Source organism: Bactrocera dorsalis, chromosome 2 (assembly GCF_023373825.1).
Source record: "Bactrocera dorsalis isolate Fly_Bdor chromosome 2, ASM2337382v1, whole genome shotgun sequence".
Taxonomy (NCBI): domain Eukaryota; kingdom Metazoa; phylum Arthropoda; class Insecta; order Diptera; family Tephritidae; genus Bactrocera; species Bactrocera dorsalis.
The window spans coordinates 78,582,816-78,610,414 of record NC_064304.1 but is presented as its reverse complement, the minus strand read 5'-3'; the positions used below and the strand labels follow the sequence as shown (position 1 = coordinate 78,610,414).

The 27,599-nt window shown below is 34.8% G+C and overlaps 2 protein-coding genes across 4 annotated transcripts in view; both read right to left on the bottom strand.

Annotated features, from left to right (window-relative positions):
• Positions 1–27,599, bottom strand: part of LOC105232980 (intraflagellar transport protein 88 homolog) — a 268,695-nt gene that overhangs the window by 216,089 nt on the left and 25,007 nt on the right. The gene's annotated exons all lie outside the window — the stretch shown is intronic.
• On the bottom strand, positions 2,030–11,037 carry LOC105232976 (uncharacterized). 2 transcript variants are annotated; one of them, XM_049448794.1, is made up of 3 exons: positions 10,774–11,037; positions 8,665–9,920; positions 2,030–3,871 (listed from the first exon to the last, which is right to left on the bottom strand). In XM_049448794.1, the coding sequence occupies exons 2-3, from the start codon at positions 9,479–9,481 to the stop codon at positions 2,673–2,675; spliced, it is 2,016 nt and encodes a 671-aa protein (XP_049304751.1). In that variant the 5' UTR covers positions 9,482–9,920; positions 10,774–11,037; the 3' UTR covers positions 2,030–2,672. The 2 variants fall into 2 exon arrangements, with proteins under 2 accessions (XP_049304751.1, XP_011213197.1); XM_011214895.4 differs by having other exon boundaries at positions 8,665–11,037.

Here is a 27,599-nt window from a genome sequence, read left to right as displayed (position 1 = left end):
TTTGGATAGCTCATCTACTTTTTCACTACCGAAAATGTTTCTGTGTCCGGGAACTTAAATTAAGGACAGGTGGAGTTGCTTCGCCAGTGAGCTTAAAGCCTTTATGCAATTTCTAACTACACCGAAATTGGCGTCGACAACGCCAGCAGTGCTCTTAGCTATCTGTGTATATAGTTGCTTACTGTAGGGTGTCGTAGTTATTCAATAGAGCACCACTGGCCCTCTTTACACCTAATACTTCCGATTGGAAGACTCCGCAGTTCATTTTGGACTAGTCGACTGATAATCCTCTTCTCCACTCACGTCTAGAGGGCATCCTCACCTGGAAGTGGCTATTCAAACCTGGGGGAACATAGTATGATTTACTTACATATGTTAAGCTAGTTCAGGATGATGCTATGTCCATAATCTTTCTTATTCCTAACTCCTGTATTCTTATAGCAGAACATTTGCTACTCTCCGAATAAAGACGTCAATGTGCAGCAGATGCAGGAGCGTAATGAGTGCATCCGTCGGACATGATCTTATAGCACCGATAACTTCTGCGCAGGCTGCTCTCTGTACTCCTGTTAGTTTCCTGATATTATAGTGTTTCTTTTAAACTGGTCACCAAACCAGCGCGCCATATGTCAGAACGTCAGAACAGTGAGTGTCCAGTTCTAGCATAAACCAGACACAGATTATTTGGAATACATTAGGCACCAAGCCTTAACACTTTGATCCCCGCGTGCCCACCCGTGGTAATTTTTTTTCTGCACCGGTGGACCGCATGCCGGCGAAGGGTTGTGCTTTAGTTGACAATCTGGTTTGGTTGTTTTTGTTTTATTGATTGTTTACTTAGTTTTATTGGTTTTTTGCGATTGAGGTGACTTTGTGACATTTATTTTTGATAAACCAAATGCATTTTTGTTATTTTTTTTTTCCTTTTTTTTGTGACCACCGGTGGTCACATTGTCCCATAATGAAAATCCACCAATGTCCACGAGTGGTCACATTGTCCAAAATCGTCAAAACATAAATGTCCAACGGTGGTACACGCGGGGCTCAAAGTGTTAAATGGCTGTTTATAGAAGTCCGACTAGCATGAAAATGGCGTATCCAGCGCTAATTGAGCATAAAGTGGCAGCACTCATACCTACCTGTTGTTTTTGTGGACCCTTAAATACATCTGTATTCTTCCACACATATTTATGTTATAAAAAAACATAATTTAAGTACTACTACGTTCATATTTTATTTGTATTCGAGTTAATGATTTTTACAGTTTTTGTTTAAAGTTTTTGGCGATTTCCTTTACATACATATAAACTTATATTAACTTTCTATGGAAATTCCAATTAAAAATTACATTTTATATTGTAGTAAATATGTATGCATATAACAGTATATATTATATAAACCTAATAAGGCACACAATTTTCATTGTATAGAGACGAAACGAAAAATCATTTTTCTTATTCATATGTACATAAAAATATGTGTATGTGCATAAATATTTATGCAATACAAATGTCTATGTATAATCACTCACATCCGTCGAAATTATATTGAGCAATTCTATTGACCAGCATCGTAATTTTATCTAATTCTACTTATTTGCTTGGGAAAGCTTTCAGAAAGTTAATAGTCATGACATATTTTGTAGTACACGTGTTTCCTCGTACGGTACATGGTGTCTTAAGTTGGGTTATCTTTGAACTTTTCTCTTTTATGAATCACACTTCTAGAAAGATAAACGACTGCATAAAATATTAGAGAAGTTTGGGATCATATAAATATATGTATATGTAAATATAAATTTTCTTATACATTAAAATTATTTGCTAAACCATTAGATACATAATTTGTACATAAATATGTACATACATAATTACATGTAAATATTTACAAAGCCATATAGTATTCCCATAGTAAATTAGCGTTCTCCAAAATGGGATTTAATAATTTTTATAGCAAAATCCAAGCTTACTTGAATACAAGTGATTGTATGTACGTGTGTCTGTTTCCAAAATAATCCTTCCTTCAGTACTACATAGTCAGTCATACACAATGCTTCGATGATTACTGAATTGTTGAAATGGATGTTTCTGAAGTTTGGGCGTGGTGTGTGATTTTATTACTTGAAGAATTAACATACATACTTGTTTAAGTTCCTTCTTTTTAATTTTTATCTCTAATAACTGCGAATTATGTGGTTTTCTTCAGACAAGTGGAAAAGAATTCTTTAGTTCTCTTCCCAGTACTTCTTTGGTTTTACCTTTTTATTATTTCGATTGTATACTGTTGTCTGAATGTATGTACGAGTATATACGCATTTATATAATATTATATAATTATTTGTCAGCATTGGTAGATACATATGTACTTGTCAGCTTTGACAACAACTCTAAATCTCTATCCGTTAATTTAATTTATGGATTTGTTCATCGAGGTACATCGATTGATTAAACTCCTCATTGATAATATATAATATATTTCCCATACATTTTTATATAATATTTCTGACCCTAGGGTGCCTACAAATATTATGTCTTATATGTTACAGACATATCTATAAGTACTTGAGTATAGATGTATATGTTTATATAATTACATGTTTATATGCCTTATTTAACCATAATAAATATATTCATTGCCTACGCCATAGTCGCCGAGTAGTCAATCATGCTGACTTATCTTCGGGGTTTGCCAAAGTTACCCGCTGGACCCATGCTGTTGCCATACAAGGCATTTGTACCCCCATTCCCATAAATCGATTGTTGTGTTTGGATGCCGGGTCCTACGTCATTTGTTGCAATCATATGTTTCCGCTGCAGTGTCATGGACGACATTTCCCTTTCGGGTCCATCATTTAAGTCGAGCCCGGCAACCATTTGTGCAATTTCTCGTTCCTTCTTCATGTCAGGTGGATTAAATTGTAGGCTAGCCAACGAACCATGACTACGGCTTCGATGTTCCTGTCTTATAGAATAACTAAATGCTCTTTCATTTAAGTGACCTTTTCTCCTATAAATGCCAGTACCACCAGGCGATTCTGCACCAGAGTTTATTCCATCATCTAGCCCATTTCCCATAGATACTGCTAGCTTTCGATTGGACATCGCTAGTGGTCGTGGCTCACCGATCAATGATTGCGCAATAGCTGGTGGAGGTGGTGGTGGAGGGCCCATACCTTGATGATACGCATAAATCGGTGGTACCATGGGCAGTCCAACTGGTATGCCACTATTCTTTTTATCTTTCTTATTTTTCTTTGTAGATCGTGAGGATTGAAGTGTGGCATATTGTTGTGACATCATAACAGGCATTTGCATTGGGATACCCATTTGCTGTGGATGCATCATTTGTGGTGGAGGTTGTGATGGCATGCTAGGGTGATGAAAATGCGGTTGTGACCCCGATGGGCCACCATGAAAACCTCGATGACTGATTGTGTGATAATTTCGTGAGCCATGTGGTGGTGGAAAACCTCCTGGCCCAACGAGTGGACCATAAATTACACTTCCTGAAGCGCCTCCGTAAACTCCAGCTTTCTGTAAGGTGCTAGGATGAATCGGCTTTGGTCGTATAAGTGTTCCCGAAAGACTTTGAGTGCCAGGTGTTTTGGAATTTTTTTTTTCCTTACGTTTTTTGTTAACCTCCTCTCTTACGGGTGGCGGCGGTACATCAATAGGTGTGCTAATTTGACGAGCTCTCACAGTACGTCCCAAAGTAGAAGTGTTGCCCGAGAAGACTTCATATGGACTCTCCATTGCAATGGCGTCCAGTTGATCTTGAGAACCGTTCCAGACTTTGTGATTCTCATCTCCATTATATATCGAATTCTCGCCATCATCAACAGTCACGTTTAAATCAGCACTGCTTCCATAAACTATAAAAAGACCAATTAGAAAACATTATTTGTGGAACATCGTATATCATTAATTTTTTTCTGATCGATAGGAATTTCATAATTTACACACTAAGTATTTTTACTTTCAGAGTATTATATTAATTTCATAATGTCATAAAACACAAGCAAATACACACATAATATAGAGGTAGTAAATAGTGTAAAATAATTATAACATGCATTTTAATAAACACCAAATATTGATAAAGAAGTTTAAATTCATAAATCAGAGTTCGTCCTACGAGTATGCACATAATATTGATTTAAGTATTTTATAAAAAATTCGATTTCAGGTATAAACAATACGGCGCATCCGCCATGCGGTGCATGCGTGCATGAAATCGTGTTTCCGCAACACAAGCTATGTAAATATGTATATGTATATGGATGTAACAATACAAACGAATTGTTATTTAACAAATAGTTAGCTTTGTATCGAATTTAAGACATTACATATTCTCTTATTAGACCAGAACAGTTTAGTGTGAGTTTCAGGGCTGTTAATACCTTGACATTTATACCAAGATTTAAATCAACCAAGGAAGATTCACATGATTTTCAGGATAATCAGCTTAGTATTATTTTGGTGATTTATGTATGAAGACAACTCACCTTTAGTCCGAGATAATCATTGTTGTGTCAGCTGTTGATTGTATTGGATTAGATATTAATTAATAATGCTTAAGATATCTCAAATATCTTTTCTCGAACTACATATGTACATATGTACTTATAAATAAGCTGTAAACGTTTAAATTATTTTGAGCACAAAGGAACCCCCCATAGCCATTTAAGACTCTACAAAAATGCGGGGAGTTAATTCGTCTTCCAAGAAAACATTAGGGGTATTCAGACCAGCTTTGTTTATTCGTTAGTCGTTACTCGGTAATTATTTTCGTGGGTTTTATTTTTGTTAAATTAACAGATTATCCTTTTACAGAGTAACGAAGTACCATCTCTCAGCTGCTTTGTTTGCTGTCTACTATTAGGTCTACAACTTCGCTTCCGCCGTTTTTTTTGTAAATTGAAGGCTTTATTGTATAAAAACGATCCAAAAGTGTTTAGTTTTTGTCAAAATTTTCAAAAGTAATTATTTATTATAATTGAATCAGCTCTTTTGAAACAAAATTTACACCCACTACTGATGTACAGCGAAACGTATGTTTACAGTTAAGTGTTTTAATGAAGTATCAACTAACGAACTACTAGATTAACAAGTTCGGTCCGAATACCTCTATTTTATATGAGCAATTGAAGAGCAAACAAAAATTTTATAAAACATTTTTTGGAAGTAATTATATGTTAAAATTTTCGGAATAGTGTTAGGTATGTTGTAATTTTATTTCATATACACATTCATTATTTCATATACACTTTAATTAAAAAAATCAGAAATTTTTTCAACAAATCTGTTGGACGCATTTTAATTACTTCACTTATAACACTATTTAAAAAAATAGTAAATTCCGTCTCATCGAGCGTTCAATAAGGTATTGGATGAGATCATTGGATTTTTATAAAAATCATTAAACCTCAATGAAAAATATTGAGTCATATGTATTCGTATATTTATTTATGTGTTCGTATAGTAGAATATAATGTAATATTAGCAAATGTTGTGGTTATAGGTATAAATATAAGAATATTAACTTGTACATCTTGTCGGAAGCTGCAAATAAATTTTCGGGTTAATATACATATATCTTATATGTTAGAAATCATAAATTACAAAATATGAAGAAGCGAAGCTACTAACAAATATAATTAACAGGTCAATTGAAGTTCCCAGTCTGACCATAGATGACGCTACTAGAATTAAATCCATAGGATTTTTAGTTAGACCAAACATTCAAAAGGTGCCTGTATAAATTTGACAGCTGTCGGATTATTAATTTGTGAATTGTGTTAGCTGCAAACTACCAAAACTACATTTATCGACAGAAATAGTTATCAGGATAATTAAGAAATACACTGTCTCCGTTGGTAATATGTATGTATGTATGAGAGAATATAGTAGCGTCTAAAAGTGCAGGAGTTTTAATTATGCGTGTGCTCGTATAGAAACTTTGATAAAATTCAACTTTCATAGAATATAAGGTTATGACAATTTTGAAACCAGATACTTGATAATAATTAAGAAATGCACTGTCTCCGTTGGTAATATGTATGTATGTATGAGAGAATATAGTAGCGTCTAAAAAATTGCAGGAGTTTTAATTATGCGTGTGCTCGTATAGAAACTTTGATAAAATTCAACTTTCATAGAATATAAGGTTACGACAATTTTGAAACCAGATACTTGATAATAATTAAGAAATACACTGTCTCCGTTGGTAATATGTATGTATGTATGAGAGAATATAGTAGCGTCTAAAAAATTGCAGGAGTTTTAATTATGCGTGTGCTCGTATAGAAACTTTGATAAAATTCAACTTTCATAGAATATAAGGTTACGACAATTTTGAAACCAGATACTTGATGACAAATCCATGATGATGGTACAAAATAGCTGGTTTTTTCAATTTACAATGAGTTTTGAAAATTTCACGATAAATTTATACGCATTTGCTAAGTCAAATTCGCTATACGAGCTAAATGAGGCGGACGCGCATTTTTATAAAAAAACGAAAATCGATTTCTACACCTTTTTAATAATATAATATAAAATGAAATGAAAAACCTTAAATTTTACCAAATTCACTTTAAGTTGGTGTTAGCAAAGATATTAACAAAATTCGTGTCACGGATGTAAATGTTGTGAAGAAATTTAAGTATCAAAATTTTTCACAGCTTTGCCAAATTTAAGGCGGAGGAAAGTAACATAATTATAATTTTTTGATAATAAGATATAATTGGCATTGCTTTTATATCAATAAATCACAGAAATATGTATATATAAATATGTTTCTTTTTAACATTTCTTAAGGTCTCCCAAAAATTGAAGTTTGTGTTATCTGTTGCAATCCAGGGGATAGTGTCAAAATTCAAGATATTGCTCCAATAATGTTAAAGAGGAAGATTTCAAAGAATACCTGCTTTTCAAATTGAGTAAAGTTTACATATGTGCATACATAGTTGTATTTAAGTCTATTTTAATGTGCAATGAAGGAGAGATATAGCAGATAATGATTTAAACAAAAAAGAGCTAACACGGTAATATAACTACTGATTTTTTGTTCTAATTCGTCAAACTGTAGGTATGACGATGTTGGTTTTATGACGTCAACGGTTATCGAGCCTTGTTTTCTATAAACGTTGATTCACAACAAAAAGCAACGGTTACAATTGTGTAACTGGTTGTATTGTTTATTAAACTTCAAGAAATAAATTATATTTGGTGAAATTTTTGCATATATGTACAACGAACTGTGTTTTTAACTGAAAACTAGAATGTATATATAAAACGTAAACACGTACATACAAACACACACACTCTTTGCACACAAACACACACACTCATATACAATCACCTAACGTAAAAGTGAAATAATGAACCAGTGAAACGAAATTTCGGACTCGTAGTTTTGCCGGATATCGAGTTTTTAACCCTTTGAAATTCAACCTCGCCCTCCTCTTTCATTTCCCGACCACAGATAGCCCGTCAATTATTTTCCTGTTGAGAATGTGTAGCAATTACCACTACATTTATACAAATAAACCACCAAATACATCTGCAAACATAGCGATTTGTGTTTGATACACACAGTTGATTTGCATCCGAATTAACATTTATTTGTTGCTTTCAGTTGGTTGTCTCTTAAGTTTTACTAAATGCTTAAATGCTTTCATTTAAAAACCAACAGATAACGTTGTTATCGAGCGTGTTGATGTTGTCAATATTTAAATAAGTGGAAAGTGCTTTCATATTTTGAGATGCCTATGCGTAAATACCTCAAGCTTCATGTGAGAGTTTGTTTGTTCATTTATTTTTAGCTTACTAATACATACTTATATACTTGGATTCATACACAGCCACTTTGTATCACATGAAATGACAAGTTAATCCGTGTAAATATTTTCGATCTAAGCTTTATATAGATTACCTTTTTATTGCACAATTATTTAAATAAAAATAACTTTTCAAATTATGAAGGGAACAAATAGTTTGTTAGAGGGTGATTTAAACTGTTACGACTTTTCCTACTATTAAGATACGAGTAATGTTTAAGAAGAAATAAAGAGTTTGGATATTTTACTCCATTATTTTTCGTTACTATCCTTCAGGTAATATTACAAATTTGGGGAAATAAACGCCACAGTAGATTAGATTAGATTGATAAATGAGGAATGCAGCGCGACCTTACGTCTATTGTGCCCTCTCCGAAATCACAAGGACTCACTTAGTCCCAACATATTGATGAAGTCCAATATCCTGCCGGGTGCTAGTGAGGCAATGTGATCCCTACCCGGAAACATGGATCTAAGGGCCTTAAACCTGCGTCTACAGACTGCTATGCAGTCGATTAGCAGGTGTTCCCGTGTTTCAGTCTCCCTGTCTGTCCCTGTCTCCACAGTATTGCAGTCCGTAGTTATTATGTCCACAATTTGTAATAAAATGCTAACCATAATTAACATATGAGTGAGTTTTTGCTACAATATATAATGGTTTTGTAAATACTTTTTGAAATTTTTTTTTTAAACCCAAGTGAAAACATGACAGTAGGTTAATTGAGAGAAATGTCCATGCATAGATTTTCGTAAATAAGAAGTAATTGAAAAGATGTAAATATAATAATTATAATAGTTTTTGCTATATGAAAAATAATACTTACAATTTTTTACGGATGTATATCCTTCTGCAGCACTACCATTGCTCCCGCCACCATTCAGGCTGATACCACTCGTTCCGTTAAAAGCATGACCATTGGATTGCCGCCCAACACTGTTCAAGGTAGTTGTACTGCCGGAGCGAGAGCGCCATCCAGCTTGGCTCGTTGACACGCCCATATGATGTTGATGATTGTGATGATTGCTAATCGGAAGTCCAACACCGGTTAAATCTCCATTCGATTTACTACCAACCGCACTCTTTAATGTGCCGTAAACACTGGCGCCAGCGCCACCACCAGAACTACCAGTCTCCAATTGTCGAGCATAGGAATTATCCGCATATGCGTGAAAACAACATCTGACTAGAGCATTTGCGGCAGCTTCACGTTTACAAATGAACACGTGACACTCGAGCACTTTAATACCAGTGGTTCGTCGAAGTATTGCAGCGAATATCGGCGGATGTTGAGCGCGGGGCATTCGTGCGAATGGTGAGTCTAGTGGCAGAAATTTTGGCTCTGGCTTGGAGTTTCCACGTTCCGGTATCAAAACTTGACGCACAGCTGCACAATAATGCAACGACTCAATGGGGAAGAATCGTGTGATTTGTTTCAAATTTTCATCGACGTTCTCGAGTAAAATTCCATTCGACCAAACGCTTAACCACGAATCAATGCCTTTGGCGCCGACAGCACCCTCTGAGGGATAGAGGCTTCTCAACGGCTCTTGGATCCCTTGCAAGCCATCTTTACTCTGACGTGGTACTGCACTACCCAAATACAGCACTCGGCAGCGACAAATTGGCGTAGAATCACCCATTTTTACGTGCTCAATAATTAACTCTAAATAACAATAGTATGTTGGCTCTGTTACCTATTCTCTTGTAAAATCGTAAAATCCACTTTCAAACTCAGTTTTGGTGACACTTGACTAAACCTACCGATACGCTGGTACAAAGAAAGCTCTTATGCTAACGCATGTAAGGTAGACAGATTAGTGTCAGCAAAATTTATACACACAAACACAATCGCGGAAACATGTGTAGACAAGGTGAATTCAGTATACTTAAGTTTGTCAAGTTATAACGTTAGCAAAGTTGATTTTCTGGTTTTGACGTGTTTCTAAGTGGTTCTTGAAGTCAGCTATTTCATTTCATCTTTTACCTCTATTCGTTTTTTTACTTTTTTACATTTTTCATTACTTTGTTTCTTTTTTCTATAAGCACAATTATATAGGACTTCTCCAAAACTCCCCACCCCTGCGACGAGCATTCATGAGATTCTTTCTTGATTATTATTCAGATTGACACACACAAACACAAAAGCACATACACGTGGCTGAGTGCACACATATTCACTTTTGTCTTGTGAAACTGTTAATTTTCGCACTCATACGTAAGAACTTGGCCAACTCATAGCACTTCGGACACTCGACTCTAGCATTTCCGTGTGGATTTCGAAACTTAGTTTTGCACTTTTCAAATTGTATACATGCACATACATATGTATACATTTGAGTATTATCACTTGTTGTTCTTAATTTTTGTGTTTGACAGTTGAAGACCTTAGTTAAAATGTTCGCTGATGTATTCGTTCATTTGTTCAAAGCTCAGGTATTTTAACTATTGCAGTTTATTGACTATAAAACCTTCGTGATCGGTTTCAAAGCAACTTGCCCCCAAATTTTTATAATTGAGATACTATATTTAAGTACATATGTATACAGGTTGCGGTTGTATGGTAAGGTGTGATGTCTTGTTTCTTATTGTTGTGGCAAAATAAATATGGCGTCGTTCAAGAATTTCCTCTTTTCGCAAATATTATTATGGACAAAAGTCCAGAAACCGCTCCCTAATATACATACATGTTCACATTTATATGGATGTGTATATACATACATACATACATAGTATATGCATCTGGAATAGTGGAATACGTATACATTCGCCGTTTTCAGCATTTACAAAATGTCGATTCTGCACAATCGTTCAAAGGTTTTTTAGTTGGTAATAGCACGTTCGGTAAAAGTATGTAAATTGGTTTTTAAATTCAAAACTCCACTTTCATTTCAATTGAATGTACGAAAATTTACAACTCAGTGGATTTACTCACAATGGAATGTCACGAAATTGGCAGTTTATACGAACCACATACCAAACTATGCAGTGAGTGTACTTGTTAGTATGTGTATGTGTAATGAGCAAAACCGACGATTAATCTAAGGTTAGCTTAATCCGTTGATTCCGCCAACGTTGTTCACTCAACGCGGGTATACTCGAGAATAGCGTATTTTACGAATGAATACAATACTTGAAGTACCGACTACGTGGTATTTTCCTCTTCCACTCTGCCTCCGATCATTGGCTTTGGCATCCGATCGTTTGCTGCATTACTGCCTTGGCTGAGAATTTGCTCAGGTAAATAAGTCTCTGCACACAAACACTGTTATGAGAAGGTGACGCGTTGAATGTATTGCTGAGGTGAGTTTCTTGAGTTACATTATTCTTTGGACTACGTTTACATGTAAATAAGGGTATTTGCCATTTTACGTCTTGCCTTTTCGCTTTTGTAGAGTTTGGAGAGAATGAGAAGCCAGATCTTCAAATGTGAGTAATTTAAATTTCTTTAGTAGTAGTGCTTCACTGCGTCTCCGTTTTCATACCTGCTGATTACAAAACAGGTATAAAGTAATACCAAAAAGTGCATGCATACACAAGCCACTTTGACTAACGAAATGAAAGCCCTGTAGGAAATGCAACTAAACTTTAATTAAATTTGCAAAATTTTATAGTATCCACAACATATTAATTTAACGAGAAAAATTTATTTCATAATATCCTCGTCCGCCTTCTTTTAGCCACTGAAAGCTGTAATTTGAGTGAAGGTTACGATATCTTAATCTTAGTACTTCTATATTAGGAAAGACCTGATAAACTACAAAAACTTGTAAATCTATGTATGTTAGAAATACTTTGCAGGATTACATGCGATTCAGTTCAGAATTTAGGCAATAGCCATGGCACTGCTTACCTTCAGAAGAAACTTTATATCCCAAAAATTAAATCGTATACAGTAATTTGTGACAATTTTTTGTAAATAGCAGTTCACTCCATAAATTGCGATTGTGATAGCACTTCCATTCTGTGAAATGCGATTGCAAAAGCAGTTCGATTCTATGAATTGCGATTGCGATAGCAATTCACAAAAAATTGAAATTTTTAACAGTACAGTTTAATAGGTTAGCTTTTGATCGCTGTAGTTGAATATAAGAAAAGGAGCAGGTTGCGTAAATACCTCATACAAATAATTATATGTATATGTATGTATGCGCATAACTAGGTTCTTTGTTTTTTCGCCATATATGAAAAACTATCCCGATTTTGAAATTGAGCAATTCTTTGGTGATATGTTGTTGTTGTAAATTGACCAAAATGTTTGCTTTCTCCTATGTATTACTCGTTGTTCCGTTGTTTTCAAAATGTGCGTGAGCTTTAGGTGCTGCGTAGTAAATAATTATAGTTATGTGCACATCAATCCGAAATGATCGCAACTGCTGATAATAGCGTTTTCGGAAGTTAAGTTGCAAAAATTGGCTTGAGATACAGTGAGTCACAGTCAAAAGTATCCACTTGGGTTTTTTATATTGAAAATGCGATTGTTGATAGTTAATTAATAAATTCAATTTTATTGTTTTTTATATTTGAACATTAACATCTTAACTTAAAATTAATAAATTAAAATTAACAATATTTGTGTAAATTCTATATAAAAAAATAATAATTGTAAAACAAAATCAAATTCTACCTCACAGTGAAAAGTATCCACGATAAAAGTTTTATTGAAAATAGGATTTTCGTAGGTGGTTAATACTTGGTATGATATCCTTTATTGTCCTTTACTGCTTTGAGCCTTTTTGGAATAGATTTAACCAAATTTTCAGTGTAAGAAGATTGAATTTTTTCCCATTCTTCTTGCAAAGCTTTTTTCAGAGTTAGTATGCTTGAGATGTTATGATTTCTAATATTTTTCTCCAAAATACTCCATAAATTTTCAATTGGATTCAAATCCGGGGATTGGGGAGGTGTTTGAATCACTTTTGGACAGTTATAAAGCATCCATTCTCGAACAATGTGGGATTTGTGTTTGGGGTCATTATCTTGATAAAATTGGAATGTTGCCCCCAACCCCAATTTTTCGGCACTACTCTGCAAATTATCTTTCATAATGTTTAAATAATACATCTTATCCATGATTCCTTCGATAAAAACTAGATTTCCTACGCCGGCAGCACTCATACAACCCCATACCATTACAGAGCCTCCTCCGTGTTTTACGGTTGGAATTGTGTGTTTAGGATCCAAGGCCTTATTCGCCCTACGCCATATCTTACTTAGTCCATCCGACCCAAACAAGTTAAACTTGCTTTCATCGGCAAAAATAACTGGCTCCCAGAATTCAAAATCCTTTTTTTCATGTTCCTGAACGAACTCCAATCGAATTTGGCGGTTCTTGGGATTGATGAATGGCTTTTTTAGTGCAACTCTATGCATGAAGACCATTCTTACGCAAGATTCTCCGAATGGTTTCTGGGTTACACTTTTTGTTTAGATATTTCTCCGCGATTTCAGCAAGTTTAGGTGCACTAAGCTTCGGATTATCGGCCTCCTGTCGAAGCAACCACTTATCGTCTCTTTCAGTGAAAATTTTTTTCTCGCTGTTTTTCGGCTTGTTGCAGATACGATTCTCCGTTTTGTGCCTCAATATAATTTTTTGGACAGCAGATCTAGTAATATTGAGTATTTCTGCAATTTTCCGTTGCGATTTTCCTAGTTCAGCATGATGAATGACTAATTTTCTTTCGACAATCGTTGTGTGGCGTCCCATGGTCTTAATTCCTCAAAAGTGCACTCCAAATGGACAAACTTATGCGTAAAGTGTAAGAAAATAACTGATCCAATATTTTGCTTGTTATTTCATGAGAAAAATAACTGTTAACAATTATAAAGTTATAAGTATTGCCAGTGGATACTTTTCACTGTGAGGTTGAAATTGATTTTGTTTCACAATTATTATTTTTTTATATAGAATTTAAACAAATATTGTTAATTTTAATTTATTAATTTTAAGTTAAGATGTTAATGTTCAAATATAAAAATCAATAAAATTGAATTTAATAATTAACTATCAACAATCTCATTTTCAATATAAAAAACCCAAGTGGATACTTTTGACTGTGATTCACTGTATATATTATAAGTATGTAGTTGTTTAAAATAGTGAAATTAATTTAAGTGCCTCATGAAACATGTTTGACAGACCATGAACAAGGTATCATAAAAGGAATGCTTGATAGCGGTGCGAATATCACCAATATCGCAAAAAAAGTAAACCGACACCGGAACTGCATCCCTACTTACCTAAAAAATTTAAGTAAATATGGTACAATTCGACGAAGTGGGCGGAAGAGCAACATTGATTTACGTTGCAAACGGTAAATACAAGGACTTGCTGTGGTTGATTTAATGAGTAGCGAAAAAATTTAAGGTCGTATGTGTCTCCATATAACTGACAGTCGAATAGTGCAAAGAATCCATAAAAATCTATTACTGAAACATACTTCCATGGTGCCTAAATCCAAGCCTGCTCGAACTCGAGCACTTGAACGCTCGCATGGAGTTTGCAAATAAGTACCGTTTTTGATGCTAAGAATGGCATAACGTAAATTTTGGTAATGAAAAAAGTTCAATCTAGATGGCCCTGATAGTTGCAAAAGATATTGGAGAGATATGCGCCAGGATCGGCGATCCTGTTTTAAGTGAGGGTTTGGCGATGGCAGTGGAATGGTATGGGCGTCGTTCTACTATAGGGGAAAACCATATATGTATGTGCTACATTGTTATAAAGAATACTATTTCCAAAGAATTTTAATACGAATATTTATTAATTGAGTTTTCCAAAGAATTGCTTGTCCAAGTGCATTTCCGCTAACGAAAATGCAACAGTTAACAAAATGTATAATAACTTTATTATTATTAATTGTATTACTTTGGAAAATGCACAAGACATATTTCCTGAGAATTTTTACGCAAGCATTTATTTTTAAGTTATTGCAAGAAAGCAAAATATTAGTATTTAAGAAAGCACGAAATAAAACGGAACGCTGATTATCGATTAAACCTTCAACCCAGTTGTTTAATTTTTCGTTGTTCATCACTTCGGTGAAAAAAGTGGCGCAGTCGGTAGGATACCCGTGTATCCTTGTATGTAAAAATATAAAATCAAGTTACATAAGAAAGGATATTGAATATTTCTATATTCGTAACGGGTAGAAAAAAAATAAGAACAACGAATTCTTTAAAACATACAAAATATTTTTGCGAAAACGTTTAGTGAAAGTGACATTTGAACTTCATAAGATTGAAGAACGAATCCTTTAAAACATGCAAAATATTTCTGCGAAAACGTTTAATGAAAGTGACATTTGAACTTCATAAGATTGAAGAACGAATCTTCTAAGCATACAAAATAATTTTTGCGAAAAAGTTTAGTGAGAGTGACATTTGAACTTCATAGGATTGAAGAACGAATCCTTTAAAACGTACAAATTTTTCGAAAATAATACAAAAAAGGGGGTGAAGGAAAGGGTAAAAAAGATTTACTCTTATCGATGATAATTTCAGACAACAACCGAAGTATAAAGATATACCCATATTAACAACATCAGAAAGTGAGAATCCGATTAACTATATTATATATAATTATTATTATTATTAAATGTATGTATGTAACTGAAAAAATTAGCATAGAGTAAGAAATTGAAAGAAAATTACTATATATGTACGTCTGGAAAACAAGAGAAAAAAGGGAAATAAAACGGCAGTACCAGTTCAAAACATTCTTACTATAAACCCTTTAAAATATCTTAATAACTTACCTGAAATCTGTGGCGACTCAAGAGACCTACAGACTTTCACCACACTTATTAACCGAATACACCCACACCTACAAACATATGATGAACTGGCCCAACTAGTTTTTTCGGACATAATAAAATCAAAGCTAAAAGGAAGAGCAAGACAGGCAATAGAAATAAACTGCCACGCGACCTCATGGGCAGAGATTAAAAACATACTACAGAATAATTTCGAGGATAGACGTTCTTGCGAAGAACTCTTTGACGAATTACGAAGCGTGACCTTTAGAACAAACACTTTAGATTTTTACAACGACATGAAAACCAGGTTACACAGGTTAAATAACAAATTAGTAACCATTTTAGGAGAAACTGAAGCAACTAGAGAGAGTGCGATGAACAACAAGCGCACTGCCCTCAATATCTTTAAAAACAAACTTCCTGAACCAATGAAATCAATCCTTTTCTGTAGGAACCCAGAAGACTTGGAACATGCTATGGACATACTGTTCCAAGCCGGGTACGCACATACAGGGAACAATAACGTGAACAACAGCACAGAATTTAAAACTCATTCAAGTAATAGGAATACTGACTATAGAAACAATACACAATACAATAAAAAAGACAGTAGGAATAGAACACAGTACGGGAATTCCCAACAACTATTCAACAGAAGGAATTTCCAACCAATGCCCCAAAATAACGGAAGAAATTACCAACAATCCCAACCATACCAACAAGCAAACCCACAAAACCCCAGGCCTCAAAACCCATCCTTCCAGAGACCAAATTTCAGAAACCAACCGAAACCTATGGACATAGGAAAAATAGAAGTGGCTGAAAATTTTCAGGAATCAGCCTCAAGAATAAATTACCATTTATAATAATAAAAACAAAGATAGGTTTTATAAGACTTATAATAGACACAGGCGCAACAAACTCCATTTTAAATCCGGGTATCTGCGACCCCAAAAGAATTCATCCAACTAGCCCACTTTTAATTAAAACTCTCCAACATCGAATTTACGTTGACAAAAAGGCAATAGTACCCATGTTCGAAGAATTTAGCGACATTGGAACTAATAAACCAATAAAATTTTATATAATAAAGTAGGTAACGATATATTGAGACCACTAAATGCCTGTATCGATTATAAAAAGAACGAAATAAATATCGGTAACAAGACACTCCCTATGCACTTCGAAAGCGAAAACTTAAATGAAAGAAAGATAGTAGTACCAGATGACTCTGACCTAGTATATTATAAGGAAGAAAACGGCGGAAACATTGTAAGAGAGGGAATTTTAAATGTAAGAAATCAAAAAGGAAAGATAAACTTGCTATCTGAAACCAATCGGGTGACTACGAAAAAAGTAGATCACGAAAATTTTAGCATAATCGAAAATAAAGAATCTAAACCATTGGCTGACCAAATTAGAATAGGGCACTTGAACCATGATATAGGTACCCGTACGTACATAAGGAAGAAGTCACAGATCAAATCCAAGAAATGTTAAAACACGGGATAATTAGGAATAGGAATTCTCCCTACTCAGCCCCAATTTGGATCGTGCCAAAGAAGGCCGATGCCAGCGGGAAACCAAAGTGGAGACTAGTAATCGACTATCGTAAACTGAACGAAGTAACGATCGATGACAAGTTTCCCATCGCGAACATAGACGAGATTCTTGAAAAACTGGGAAGAAGCCAGTACTTCACTACACTCGATCTGACGAAGGGTTTCCACCAAATCGAGATAGAGGAAGAAGACATCCACAAAACTGCATATAGTGTCGAAGGAGGGCACTATGAATATGCGAATGCCTTTCGGACTAAAAACAGCCCCTGCAACGTTCCAGAGATTGATGAATAATCTACTCCAAGATTATATCAACAAAATCTGCCTAGTATACCTGGACGATATAATCATATTTTCAACATCCTTACAGGAACATATGAACTCACTTAGACTTATATTCGCAAGATTACAGGAGGCAAATTTGAAAGTCCAGCTAGATAAATCAGAATTTCTAAAAAAGGAAACAGAGTTCCTTGGGCACATAATTACAACAGAAGGAGTCAAGCCCAATCCTAAAAAGATAGAATGCGTTGTTAACTTCCCAATACCCAAAACAGCAAAACAGCAATTCTTAGGGCTCACAGGCTACTACAGGAAGTTCATAAAGGACTACTCGGCTATAGCTAAACCAATGACTAGGTGCTTAAAGAAAGATTCACAGATAAATATAAATGACTCGGACTACGAAAAAAGTTTTAACACCCTCAAGACCCTACTAACACATGATCCAATATTAACATACCCAGACTTTTCTAAAACATTTACATTGACAACGGACGCGAGTAATTACGCTCTGGGAGCGGTACTTTCGCAAGATAAACATCCAATATGCTACGCCAGTCGCACCCTTAATACGCATGAAACAAATTATAGCACAATAGAGAAGGAATTATTGGCAATCGTATGGGCTACAAAATATTTTAGGCCATACCTTTTTGGTCGTAAGTTTATAATAGAGACAGATCACAAGCCACTGACATGGCTCTTTTCTATAAAGGAACCAAATTCAAAACCTGTTAGGTGGAGATTAAGACTATCTGAATACGATTATGATATTAGGTACAAGAAAGGAACAAAGAATAGTAATGCCGACGCTTTGTCAAGGATTGAAATTGAACCCAGCATTAATACACTAGAATGCGACAGGGGAACGATAAAAAGTACTACTTCACCAATTAATATGTTTAAAAATCAAGTAGTTATAATAAAAACTACCTCTGGATCATTAAGAATAAAAAATAAATCTGTTTTTAAAAATAAAAGAAGAATAATTTCTATGAAGGAAATGGACACGGAAACAGCAATTACAATACTAAAGAATCATTTTAATCCAACACAACTGAATGCTATTTTTATCGAAGACGAATTTTATACTATGTTTAGAACTGTTTACGAAGAACTATTTTCAAATAACCCAAATTTTAAAGTACTTAGATCTACACTCATGACGGAAGACATAGAAGACGAAAATCGCTTAACTGAAATTATTAAAAACGAACATCTTGACAAAACCCATAGAGGAATTCAGCCAGTATATAAAGAATTAATTACGCGAATTTACAATCCTAAATTAAAACAAAGGATAACTCAGTTCATAAATAACTGTGAAATTTGTTACTTAGAAAAATACGATAGGAAACCCCCGAGGATCCCTTACAAAATTACAGAAACTCCATCCAAACCTCTGGAAACATTACATATAGACGTATTTTATACTTTAGGTAAGAAACTTTTCATGACAGCAATTGATAAATTTTCGAAGTTCGCGTTAGCATTTCAAATAAACGGTAGGAGTTGGACAGAATTTAAAACAAAACTTTTGCTGATAATCAATACTTATGGGAAAATAAATAAAATTGTTGTGGATAATGAACTAGGCTTTAAAGCTATACCGATACAAGAATTTTTGAAAAAGGAGAACATAGATATTCACTATGCCTCCAATAGTAACCATATGTCTAACGCCGACATTGAGATACTACACAACACAATCAATGAGCACATACGCTTGTTAAGGCACGATAAAGAAAACAAAGACGAAAGTATAGAAGATAAAATGATAAGAATAATAGGTTTTTATAATAATACAATACATAGCACGATTTTTATAATAATACAATACATCAAACAGATTGATTTTGTAAATGGCAAAGTATGTACATGAAGATAGATACATAGATAATTCATGATCTTATAAATTCAAAGAAAGAAAAGTACATTCAGATGTTAAATGAAAACCGGAAGGATATAGAATAAGAAGGCGGACCAAATTACATTAGAGAGATAAGAGGGGGTAAAAATCACAGAAAATACAGGAAAATTAATGCTGAAAAAATAGATGATGACCACTTACAGATAACAGAAATATTACAAAGCTACCGTTAGACCTAAGAAGAAATACCAAGATAAGAGTAACCCCAAAATCAAAGCTACAATTAAATAGATGTAATTTTTTTAGATGATTAAATGGATCATAATGATGGCAACATTTATAGCACATCTTATAAAAATTAACGATGATTGTTTAAACAAAATACTAAACTTTGAAGAAGCTAATTGCAAAATGCAAACATTAAATTTATTTCCGCTAACGAAAATGCAACAGTTAACAAAATGTATAATAACTTTATTATTATTAATTGTATTACTTTGCAAAATGCACAAGACACATTTCCTAAGAATTTTTACGCAAGCATTTATTTTTAAGTTATTGCAAGAAAGCAAAATATTAGTATTTAAGAAAGCACGAAATAAAACGGAACGCTGATTATCGATTAAACCTTCAACCCAGTTGTTTAATTTTTCGTTGTTCATCACTTCGGTGAAAAAAGTCTACATCTCTACCCGAATGAATACTCAAATGCATGTGGGTCTCCTGGAGAGTGAATTAATAGAATTTGGTGGTAGTTTATAATAGAGATGAGCGATATTGCGATTTTTAAATCACTTTGATTTCAGTGATTGCTATTTTTAAATCACTGTGATTTTATATTGCTATTGCGATCGCAGCTAAGTCGACGTTCAAACGGAGACCTTTTGCTGTTGTTGTTGTAGCGGCAGATCGTCCCGGTTCGTTCCACTTACGTAGACCCGACTGTCGTGGGAACGACGGAAACATTTTGTCGTTATTGGCGGCAAATTCTCTTTTGGCTCCTGTAACTCGAGTCAAGTTTTTCCGCTTTTCCTTGCACAACATTTTCGCAAATGTTGGAGCGGTTCGGCTACCTGACCCGTAGAGTGTATTGTATAGTTCATTTGTATGTTGGTATGATGGTTTCATACATTTTTTAGAAGGGATTACCATTAGTGTGGTTGATCATTTGTTTGTTTAGAATACCCGCTTTTAATATTTTCAAAGAAAAACTAATGATGGGAATTCCATAATCCATCAGAATGTTTTGAATACCCGCTAATAATATTTTCAAGACCAAATTAATAACGGGAATTTCCTAATTTTTGGGAAAATATTAAAAACCCGTAATTTTTTTATTCCATAATTTTTTCCGAAATTAATTAATTACAATTCTTGTTTTAAATTAAATTATATTCGGTTAAACGAAATAATTATAAAAGTTTCTTAATAAAAGAATAAATAAATATACAACAGTAAAAGTAACTCCATTTTTATTAAAATTCATATAATTTATTAAAAAGTGTTATTAAAAACTTAAATTAAATATTTATGAATATTGCAACCATGAAAAGAGTTTTAATTTGTACTCTAAACTAAATTTTAAAATTCATCACAAAAGCTTTCAAATTGGTTTTAACAATAAGTAAAAGTTTCGAACTGCGATCGCAATCACTGGTTCGAACTGCGATCACAGTTTCGAACTGCGATCGCAATCGCAGTTCATAGAAGCGAACTGCTATTTATAAAAAGTGATCGCAGTTGCGATTTGCGATTTTTCAATCACAGTGAAAAAATCACCGGTAGTGAAATATCGCTCATCACTAGTTTATATGGCGACGACAGGACTTTTCGGTAGGACAATGCTTCAATACACACAGTTTAGGTCACCAAATCTGTCTTTACAGTAATACTGAATAATGGTTATAATATTAACTATTAATATCATATATATAGTATAATCATTAATAATATTAAAAAAATAAAAACCAAATATGCATATATAAATACATATTTAGAACTAACACTATTTTTGATTTAACTTCCTTATTACATATGTATATTTGAAATTTGTTACCACTTTATGTTTTTATTTTGTAAACTTTATCTGCAAATAAAAAAACACACCCAAATATTCGAATTTCAGCTTTTTTACTTTTTTAATCAAGAAAATACATGATGCACATATAATTCTTTGTATGAGGTACGTACATACTTATGTATGTATGTACATATATGCGACTATTCGACATGCGGTTTTAAGGGGGTATTCTAGTCTAGAAATGCTATTTAATGGCATTTTTTAAAGTCAAATAAAAAAAAACTAAGAACATTTTTACTATCCAATTTTCTATCAGATATTTATTGATATTTTAAGAATGCAAAAAAAAAAAAAATTGTGATAATTTGATTAATTGCGGCGTGGTGGCGTGGCGGGGGTTGAAAATAAGGGGGCGCCCTTCCTGACACGATTCCAACACTTTGGGTGATCCGAAAAAAAAATAAATAAAAAAAATTTTTAATCAGTACAAATGCCGCTATCGTCTGAACTAGGATAAAAAAAAAAAATTTCAGTAAATGGCGACTGTTTGAATTTTTTTCCCGTTTTTTGGCAAAGATCAAAATTTTTTAAAAATAGTAAAAATGAAAATTTTTTAATAATCCTAGTTCCAACCATAGAGAGATATATAAAGAAGGTCCACACCAAATTTCAAGTTAATCGGTTCATTAGAACTTGAGAAATCATGTCAGAAGTGTTGAAAATAGTAGTTTCGAGAAAAACGCGATTAAAGTTTTACGTTATACGATATTCGCTTAACCGTTGTACGATATTCGCTCACTAAAATGGCTATAACTTTGAAAATAATTTGAGTTTTGAAAAATCCTTTTAGGGAGATATTTTTGAATATCAAAACTATCGAAATATGAAAAAAAAAATTTCGATTTTTTCAAATCTCTAGACTAGAATACCCCCTTAAGTGTAACGTACTTATGATTTTTAATAATGGCAGGAAATTTGTCAAGGAAAATAATTGAGGTATACTTGAAGTATAAAATGGTAAGTATATTAAATATATGCCAAATATAATAATTTTAAATCAAATATTTTTAGTATGAAATCTGGATCGTTAAAAAATTTTTAAAATGCATGAAAAAGTAGGCATCCTCTCTTCTACGGCCACTTGAACGATAAAAACGCCAAAATGCGAATGTTAAAAACTTTCTTAGTTATATAAATTACGTCGTCGTTTTAAGAAGCAATCAGAAGTTGATTATATTTTTAATGTTATTTATTGTTGAAACCAAATTTGAAAGATTTTTTTTTTGGGCATCGGTGGCTAGATCACCTTTGGGGGTTCTACAGGAGTATGCTCCGGTCTTGAAACCTTCTGTAAGCCGCCGCATTTTCTCGTAGAATTTTCGAGCATTACCCCTGTCGGCCAGCTTATCAAGCTGTTCGTACTCACGCATTTCGGCCTCTTTTTTCTTCTGTCTGCAAATGCGTCTCGCTTCCCTCTTCAACTCTCGGTATCTGTCCCATCCCGCACGTGTTGTGGTCGATCGTAACGTTGCGAGGTAGGCAGCCTGTTTTCTCTCCGCTGCGACACGGCACTCCTCGTCGTACCAGCTGTTCTTTTGCACTTTCCGAAAACCAATGGTTTCGGTTGCAGCTGTACGTAAGGAGTTTGAAATGCCATCCCACAGTTCCCGTATACCAAGTTGTTGACGAGTGCTCTCAGAGAGCAGGAGTGCAAGCCGAGTAGAAAATCGTTCGGCTGTCTGTTGTGATTGCAGCTTCTCGACGTCGAACCTTCCTTGTGTTTGTTGGCGTGCGTTTTTTGCTGCACAGAGGCGGGTGCGAATTTTGGCTGCAACAATATAGTGGTCCGAGTCAATGTTAGGTCCTCGGAGCGCACGCACATCTAAAACACTGGAGACGTGTCTTCCGTCTATCACAACATGATCGATCTGGTTGGTGGTTTTTCGATCCGGAGACAGCCAGGTAGCTTGATGTATCTTCTTATGCTGGAATCTAGTACTACAGATAACCATATTTCGGGCCCCGGCGAAGTCGATCAGCCTCAACCCATTTGGGGATGTTTCCTCGTGGAGGCTGAATTTACCGACCGTAGTGCCAAAGATACCTTCTTTGCCCACCCTGGCGTTGAAGTCGCCAAGCACGATTTTGACATCGTGGCGGGGGCATCTCTCATAAGTGCGCTCCAAGCACTCATAAAAAGCATCTTTGGTCACATCGTCCTTCTCTTCCGTCGGGGCGTGGGCGCAAATCAGCGATATGTTGAAGAACCTCGCTTTGATGCGGATTGTGGCTAGACGTTCATTCTTCGGAGTGAATGATAGTACTCGGCGACGGAGTCTCTCTCCCACCACGAATCCAACACCAAACTTGCGCTCCTTTATATGGCCACTATAGTAAATGTCACAAGGACCTACTCGTTTCTGTCCTTGTCCCGTCCATCGCATTTCTTGGACGGCGGTGATGTCAGCCTTTATCTTTCCGAGGACATCTACCAGCTGGGCAGCGGCACCTTCCCAATTAAGGGACCGGACATTCCAGGTGCATGCCCTCAAATCATAGTCCTTATTTCGTTTGCCATGGTCGTCATCAAAAGGGGGGTCTCTCATCCGAGGCTGTGTGTTGTTTTTCATTGGGGGGAGGTTTTTACGTGGCGGGTCCCAAACCCAGCGCACAACCCTATGCAGGGGATTTTTCGCCTTCTCACGTTAGCTCGCCTTCAAACGGATGTTCTTAGGCTACCCAGAGGATACTTGGTCAAAGACCGGAAGTCGTGAGCTGCTTGAGTCATATGTAAAAGAATCGTTTCTGGCCACTCCCAAGTGAATGGCGATCAGAGAACTTTCCTCACTTGCGTGAACTTCTACACATGACTCCATCCTCCATCCGAGAGAAAAGTTCTGCGAAAGATTTATGGTCCTTTGCGCGTTGGCCACGGCGAATATCGCATTCGATGGAACGATGAGCTGTACGAGATATACGACGACATTGACATAGTTCAGCGAATTAAAAGACAGCGGCTACGCTGGCTAGGTCATGTTGTCCGGATGGATGAAAACACTCCAGCTCTGAAAGTATTCGACGCAGTACCCGCCGCGGGAAGCAGAGGAAGAGGAAGACCTCCACTCCGGTGGAAGGACCAAGTGGAGAAGGACCTGGCCTCGCTTGGAATATCCAATTGGCGCCACGTAGCGAAGAGAAGAAACGACTGGCGCGCTGTTGTTGACTCGGCTATAATCGCGTAAGCGGTGTCTACGCCAGTAAAGAAGAAGAAGAAATTTGAAAGATTATGTAGTGATTTAAAAAATAAATATACTGTACTCAAATTTTCATATTTTCTTTATTTTAGTTACAATCGCAATAGCAATCTAAAATTACAGTGATTTAAAAATACCAATATTAGCTCATCTCCTCTACGATAAATTAATATACTAAGGGTACTGATTTAATGTGGCATTTATATAATAGTGGCATTTGGATTAAATGAGCGGTCTGTGTTATTCATTTATTACATTTAATTGTATTTACATTTTTCCGTGAAGAAACCCAAATGCAAATGAACAGTCGTTTTTCGATATAACCATTTTGCTAAGTTTGCAATAAATGCCACAAGTTTCCGACATTAAATGAATAACACTGTTTAAAACTAGATCATGCTGTTGGCCATTTCCCCTAACAATGAATATCGAGTTCTGAGGCGACTTTTCTTATAATAAAGTTTAATTTCTTTTTAGTCCTTTCTTACATACATACATAAGTTTATTTATCGTACCTCGTGTCACTTGAGTACATACTTAAGTACTTAACACTTTAAAAATGGAAGCACATACACTTAGAAAAATGTCACAAAATGTTATAACGCGTAGTTAGGATCAAAGACGATATTCATATAAAAACGATTGAGCTCATATCAGGCAGAAAATAAAATCCAGTGATCCTAGTCCATACCCTTGTTTCATATGCATACTTATGTACATCCTAAATCACTATAGAGCTGTAAGGTGTCATCCTCAACTACAATCATCTATACTGATTCTATAAAAACAATGATTTGATACACACAATAATTTTTTAAAGAAATCCCAGAAAAATGTGTTTCTTTAAATTATGCCAACGTGAAAAGGATATTAATAAAAATGCAATGCATTGTTCTTCTTTATTGGCCTAGACACCTCAGAGAACGCAGAGAACGTTTATCATATATGTATGTGTACTTATGACAGAGAACGTTTATCATATGATAAATGCAATATTCTCTGTCTATGATAAACGTTCTCTGGACACCACATACGCGATTATAGCTGAGTTAACAACAGCGCGCCAGTTGTTTCTTCTTTGCGCAAGGTGGCGCCAATTGGAAATTCCAATCGAAGCCAGGTTCTTCTCCACCTGGTCTTTCCAACAGAGTGGAGGTCTTCCTCTTCCCCTGCTTCCCCCGGCGGGTATTGCGTCGAATACTTTCAGAGCTGGAGTCCATTCGTACGACATGACCTATCTAGCGCAGCCGCTGTCTCTTAATGTATTATGTCAATGCCGTCGTATATCCTATACAGCTCATCGCTCCATCGAATGCGATGCGATGACGAGCATTTACGTCCGAATTCCGAAACTCACAAAATTTAAATTTATTTTATTTTTTATTTTATTAATAGATCTTATCGATTCACTTACTTTGATCTGAGAATGTTAATAAATATTTAATTACTTTTGTGTGTGGAATCCATTCCAACAATCCACACGGTCAATCCACGGTCCATTGGTGGAACTTGTTTTGAAATATATTTCAGTCCACGTCGTTGAAATTAATTCTCCAAAGGGAAAAATATACGGAGAACTTTTGCGTGTGGAACAAATTGCCATTATATCCAAGGGCAATCCACTGGTCATTGGTAGAACTTGTTTTTAAATATTTGTATACATATATATTCAGTCCACTTCGCCCAAATGAACCTTCCAAAGGGAAAACTGGAATCTATTCCCTTCATCTCCAAAAGCAATCCACGGGCCATTGGTGGAACTTGTTTTGAAATTATACTCAGTCGACCAAATGAATATTTCAAAACGAAAACTTCAAAAATTATTAGACTTAAAAATGTCTGTTTGTAATCTTTCTGTCCACAACGTGATTTGCTGTAGAATTAATTTCGAAACCAAAGAAGTTTGTCATATAGTCGACGTTTCAAAATTAGAACCACTTTGGTTTTTTTTAATTCTAATATTTGAAAAATTCTAATTTCTAAAAACTTACATATATGTATGTGTATACTTTGTAGATATAAGCAGAAAATATATTATATTAATTTTAAAAACTATATTAAATTCTTTTTTATTTAATTATTAAATTGCGCACTTCTGTTCACTATTAATAAAACCCAGAAAACAAAAGTCAAAGATTCGTTTATTTTGAATCGGTAATATCAGTATTGCAGAAATCACTAATGTGCTTAGTAGAGAATAATTTAAATAATTAACTCATTCAAACAAAATACGCTCAGAAATTCTAATTTCAGAACGTTTAATGTATTGCAAACTCTGGTCTAATTTCACTTGGTGTTTTGCAGTTCAACAATACATTCTTATCATTCTCTTGGCAAGGACCTTTTGTTTACTGTACAGAGTGCCATCTGCTGACAGAACCAATTTCAAAAGCAAATGTTATCTTAAGGAGTTTGTCAATGCTGCGATTTTTATTTTGAGTACAGAGACATCTGTTAAGTAAATATCATACCAACTAATTGAATCGTGGAAGTGAAATGAGGTGAAGTATGAAAGTAATGTCAATAGATGGCGCTAAGCAGCGTCAATATCTGACAATGTAAAGGTAAGTTTTTATTTTACTCGTTATCGGAAGTTATCGTTATAGGAAGTACATTTTCTGGATTTGCAATTTATTCAAATATCAACCGCTTTGTGGCATAAATAAAGCTCTTGCTTCATTCGAAAAAGTCTTCAAAAAATTGTTATGATGTACACTAGTGGCACATCGAAAGCCACCAAATTAAAAAATTGAAACATTGGCCAGAGAACTTAAGACGTAGAGAAGGCAAAGGCAGAGAACTTAAAAAACAGAACTTTAAGTTCTCTGCCTCAGGGAACAAGAAAACATTTTTTAAAAAAAAAACGCGACTGCCTGAATTTTTTTTTAAACATTAAAAACAAAGGATTAAGGATTATATAAAGATAAAGGATAAAGGATTATATAAAGACGGTTCACACAAAATTTCAAGTAAAGCAGTTGTATAGATCTAGAGATAATGCCGGTACCGTGTGGAA